The following is a 5,888-nucleotide window of genomic DNA, read 5'->3' as shown; positions in this document are numbered from 1 at the left end:
ATCATTGTAATCAGCTCAAGATGACAGTGTAATCAGCTCAAGATGACAGCTCAAGATGACAGAACAGCTCAAGAAGACAGAACAGCTCAAGATGACAGAACAGAACAAGTGTAATCAGAACATCAAGATGACAGCTCAAAATGACAGAACAACTCAAGAAGACAGAACAGCTCAAGAAGACAGAACAGCTCAAGATGACAGAATAGAACAAGTGTAATCAGAACATCAAGATGACAGCTCAAAATGACAGAACAACTCAAGAAGACAGAACAGCTCAAGAAGACAGAACAGCTCAAGATGACAGAACAGAACAAGTGTAATCAGAACATCAAGATGACAGCTCAAGATGACAGAACAACTCAAGAAGACAGAACAGCTCAAGATGACAGAACAGAACCACACATGACAGTGTAACCAGCTCAAGATGACAGAACAGAACCACACCTGACAGAACAGAACCACACATGAGAGAACAGAACAGCTCAAGCAAATAGAATATACAGTTCAGCTAAACAGATCAAGTGTAAATCTGAAATAGTTATTAATATTAGCCTCATCTCATCAAAATTGATCCTACATGACAGTGTAGCCAGCTACTAGATATTCAGTTCAGCTCAAGATGACAGAACAGTTCATCATTGTAACCAGTTCAAGATGACAGTGTAACCAGCTCAAGATGACAGAACATCATTGTAATCAGCTCAAGATGACAGTGTAATCAGCTCAAGATGACAGAACAGCTCAAGATGACAGAACAGAACCACACATGACAGTGTAAAGTATATAGATAGGAGTATCAGTTCTCAAAAACCAAAACCAGATCAAGTGTAGCATATCTGTTCTTAAACACCAAAAACAGCAAAACAACATAAATGACTGTCATTAGTGGCTGGCTAACTGAGTAGGCTTAATATTCACTTTTGTTATCATCATTGGCATAAAGGACACACACATCAGATCAAGTGTAGCATATCAGTTCTCAAACAGGGAAACATCATTGTTCTCAAGTACCAAATCTGTTCTTAATCAGGATAAAGGAGAGACACATCAGATAAACTGTAGCATATCTGTTCTTAAACAGGGAAACCCATAGAACTCAGGGATACATCATTGTTCTTAAGTAGCATCTAGGATAGATGGAATAGAGCAAGTGGACCAAATCTGTTCTTAGACAATATAGATGTCCTAAACCCATACACCCATAGAACTCAGGGATACATCATTGTTCTTAGACAGATCAGATCACATCAGTTGTGGTAGTGCTTGGCTAGGAAAGTCTTGAGCCATAGGTCACGATCATCAGGAGTCATGTCCAGGAACACCAGGGAGGTGGCCTTGTGCTCCATCATGTGGTTTAGGGCATACATGAGAGCCTCCCTAGAGAACCCAGGACAGTTGATTACAGCATTGTAGATCCCAGGTGCTGCTTCAGCATGGATGCTTTCACGGACAGCAGCAACAACATCTGAAACAGCTTGTTTCATCCCATTGAACACAGCAACATCCTCATCAGTCATGAACCTCTTCCTCTTCCCTAAGTTAGGCTTGTTATCATTGGACTCACCAGGGGTACCCTTGTCAACAGTCTTCCCCTTGTTAGTTAGATTGGAACAATCAACAAACTTTGAGGTCACTTCAATGCCATCATCTAGGATGTCAACAATGTCAGTTGGCTTGCCCAAAGGCTCATTTGAACCCATTGCAAACTTACCTGTGGCAACCCCACTTCCAAATATGATTTGCATAGGCATATAGTTCTCTATGGGCCTATTGAGGTAATCAGCATCTTTTGGGTGATCCTGTTGAGTTAGCAACTCAAGTTAGAACAAGAGAATTTGAAGTGGAAGAGTGGCATTAACAGGTTAGAAAAATAGAAGGTATTGGTCCTAACCTTGATGTAAGCAGCATAATGACCCTCTTCTAAGCTTATGACAAAGTTATCCTCATCCCAAAGAGCGCCACTAATGTTCTTTAGTTTGCAAACCTTGACCCACCTAGACCTCCACTTACGAAGGTGATTGTACACTTGTTGGCCTGTTACTTCTTGGCCACAGAACTCAGATACATTTTTAGCAACAGAGTTAAGGTGGATTTCCTTAAAACCCTTGTCAGTCTTAACCCCATTTCCTATCAAGTCAACAAAACGACGGAGAACAAACCCAGACATTACAGCAGTCCACCTAAGAGCAGGCCTAGCCCCCTGACCAGCAACCTCAGAGACCATGTCAGCCATAGCTGGAACAAGTAAAAGATTAGGGGGAGATAGAGATTAGGGGGGAGATAGAGATTAGGGGGGAGATAGTAGAAGAAAATAGCAGAAGTAGCATAGAAGAGTAACAAAATAGTAGAAGTAGCATAGGAAAGTTCATCATTGCTAGTCGACAATGGTATCAGGATGTAAGTAATGTCATCATTGCAACTGAGCACATCACATAAAGGAACTTAGCACAAAGAAAGTGAGTTCAAAATTGAAGCTAGTTCATCATTGCTAATAGACAATGTTCTCAGCCAACTTAGCACAAAGAAAGTGAGTTCAAAATTGTAGACAGTTCATCATTGCTAATAGACAATGTTCTCAGCCAACTTAGCACAATACATAATGACCATTATCCCCTATGTGAGGCCCTATTCTGCCACATTTGTTGAGCCCAATTGTCCCTGGTAGCAGACCATGCAACATTGTCCATGACAAGGTCATGGGGAGCTTCCTCATGAACTTGATTTGCAGCCCATGTTTCTTCCAGTGGAATATGTTCATCATTCCCATGACGAAGAATCCAGTTGTGGAGGATACAACAGGCTAGGACTAGCTTTACTTGTGTCTTGTATGGATGGAAAGGTTTGTTGTATAATATTTTGAATCTGTTCTTCAAAGCACCAAAGGCCCTCTCTATTGTCACCCTTAGTGATGAATGTCTAAGGTTGAAGAGCTCTTTGGGGTTCTATGGATTCCTCCCCCCATATTCACTCAAGTGGTACCGTGTGGCACGATAAGGGGGTAAAAACCCAGGTCTGACAGCATAACCAGCATCCACAAGGTAAAATTTACCTAACATCATATATCATATATTAGGGCATTGTAGACCAATATTAGGGGATACCAAGGAAACTAGTTTTTACCTTGGGGCACTTTTAGACCATCTTCTCTCTCAAGGGCATCAGCAAGGATAAGGGCATCATGTGCTGATCCCTCCCAGCCAGCAAGAACATATGTAAACCTTAGATCAAAGTATACAGCAGCTAAGATGTTCTGTGTTGTGGTGTGTTTCCTACCAAGGAAGGCAGCCCTCTGATTTCTAGGAACTCTTGCTAGCACATGAGTGCCATCAATGGCACCAATACAGTCCTACACATTGGGGCAAACATTTGTTACTACAAACCCAACATGAAAAGTAGTGGTGTGTTTGGATTTGGCTGACCTTGAAATATGGGTACCATCTGTGGCTATCTCTAATTTTGGTTGGTGTAGCAGTTGAAGGTGGCAAGATCATCTCATTCCTCAGTTCACCAACAGCATACAATACTTCCTTGAAGTATCTGCTAATGGTCTCAATAGACCTTCGAAAGGTCATGTGTATAACTCTAAACCTTTGGTTATGACCTACCACATGTAAAAACATGGCAACCTGCTCCTCTACTGAGCTATGAATGCTATCTCTCAATAGTTGCCTAGTGCGAAAAAGGTCACACAACTGCATAAAAGGGGCTCTTCTCATCCTGAGTAAGTCAGCACACTCAACATCAGTGGATTCATAAATGAATCTCAGGTTGTTTTGCCTCTCTTGGTCTCTTTGGTGCATTGGACCATAAGTGATACACCTCCTAGCATGCAGTCGGTGCCTCAACCATGCATCCAACCAAGCTGACATAACTGCTACAAGGACCACTGCCTTTGCAATTAGCCGACGGCGTGCAATAGCAGGATTCATTGCTAGAGTGATAAAATAGAAAAAATGAGATTAGAGGTCTAAGTTGGCTCAGATGTATAGCTCAGAGGCATATTAGCATCATAGAACATTGATCTATAGCTCAGAGGCATATTAGCATCATAGAACATTGATCTATAGCTCAGAACATAACAATTTTAACATAGTGATGTGCTAGTTGCAAATATATGATAACAAATTCTTACACGAGCCACGGCTGCGACATACAAGAGATGCGCCACCCAGAGGCATTGAAACATCACATACCATTGATCGACAGCTCAGAAAGTAATAAAAAGTATGAATATATTCAAACAAATGCCATTGATTCAAGCATCACATACCATTCAAGGTAACATCACAGCTTAGAGACTTAAACAAGTATGAGAACAGCAAGATCTAGCTAGAGAGCAGAATACTCAAAGCCAAGAATACAGAGCCAACATTTCGCTATATTCAGTAAACAGAGCCAAGTACTCAAAGCCAAGTATACAGATCCTGCTAAAACAAGTATGAGAACAGCAAGATCTAGCTAGAGAGCATAATACTCAAAGCCAAGTATACAGAGCCAACATTTCGCTATATTCAGTAAACAGAGCCAAGTACTCAAAGCCAAGTATACAGAGCCAAGTATACAGATCCTGCTAAAACAAGTATGAGAACAGCAAGATCTAGCTAGAGAGCAGAATACTCAAAGCCAAGTATACAGAGCCAACATTTCGCTATATTCAGTAAACAGAGCCAAGTACTCAAAGCCAAGTATACAGAGCCAAGTATACAGATCCTGCTACAACAAGTATGAGATCTATCATTCAAGCAATACTCAAAGCCAACATTTAGCTAGAGAGCAGGCAAATGGAGCTCAGAGCCAACATTTCGCAACACATAAAATTCCCATATTCTCAGATCTGAAATCTAGCTAAAAGAAAATACCTTCAAATCTAGCTAGAGAGCAGGCAATTGAAAGAGCTCGACATGGACTAGATCTGAGAAAACCTAACACTTGGGACAATCAAATCAGACCAAGATCTTGTAGCAAGGGGAAGAGTGCAAGAGAATATCGAACCTCATACCTTTTGACGCACCCTGAAGGATTGAGATCCTCACCAGCGACGAGAGTGGAGGGTGCGAGAGCTCGAGGGCGACAAGCGACGGGGGAGTGAGAGCTCGAGGCCGATAGGAGACGGGACGGAGAGCTCGAGGGCGAGAGGAGACAGGGGACGGAGAGCTCGAGGGCGAGAGGAGACGGGGGGAGAGCTCGACGACGAGAGGAGACGGGGGGCGAGCTCGACGGCGAGAGGAGACGAGGGGGAGAGGCGGAGAGCTCGAGGGCGAGAGGAGACGGGGGGAGAGGCGGAGAGCTCGAGGGCGAGAGAAAACCCTAGCTCGGACTGCGCGAGCGCGTCCTGGCTCGCGACGAACGACGATTTTGCTCGTATGCCGTGGGCCTGGATGAGCGTGGGTATTTGCACGCGTGTGGCCTGGCCCAAAAATGAAAACAGGCAACCAAACAATGAGTTTGTTTTATTTCTGCATCCCATGGGCCATGCACCAGGCGACACGGGCAACCAAACACACGGATTGCGAATGTGTACCTCTCTTGCAACTCTGGCAAAACAAGAAAGCATCCCCCTTTCACACACGAAGCTGACAACGGATGCCATGCATCATTCAGTCCATAGTACAACCAGAGAACATTTTCAAGTGCCCACAAACATCAGGAATAGCTTGCACACCGACACCAGATGCAGTGAAATTCGAGCGACAGTTTCAGATCGGAACATCTGTAAAGATGGCTAAAATTCAGCAGTCCAACGAATTATTCTTGAGGTAATCAACAATCAGAGCATGCTGCACCCGACCCGACACAGCTAGGAAAACAACAACTATCAACCGGTTCCGAGGTTCAGAGGTTCAGCATCGAACAAATGGACACATCATTATCACAGGCCTAGTGTCCTC

At 43.3% G+C, this 5,888-nt stretch overlaps 1 protein-coding gene across 1 annotated transcript; it reads right to left on the bottom strand.

The window, feature by feature from the left end:
• Positions 1-820: 820 nt before the first annotated feature.
• LOC103655245 (uncharacterized) lies at positions 821-2,221 on the bottom strand. The gene is made up of 2 exons (XM_008682026.3): positions 1,892-2,221; positions 821-1,799 (listed from the first exon to the last, which is right to left on the bottom strand). The coding sequence occupies exons 1-2, from the start codon at positions 2,165-2,167 to the stop codon at positions 1,248-1,250; spliced, it is 828 nt and encodes a 275-aa protein (XP_008680248.2). The 5' UTR covers positions 2,168-2,221; the 3' UTR covers positions 821-1,247.
• Between the last annotated feature and the right edge of the window lie 3,667 nt (positions 2,222-5,888).

This window comes from Zea mays, chromosome 4 (assembly GCF_902167145.1).
Source record: "Zea mays cultivar B73 chromosome 4, Zm-B73-REFERENCE-NAM-5.0, whole genome shotgun sequence".
NCBI lineage: Eukaryota > Viridiplantae > Streptophyta > Magnoliopsida > Poales > Poaceae > Zea > Zea mays.
This window is presented reverse-complemented; position numbering and strand designations above follow the sequence as displayed.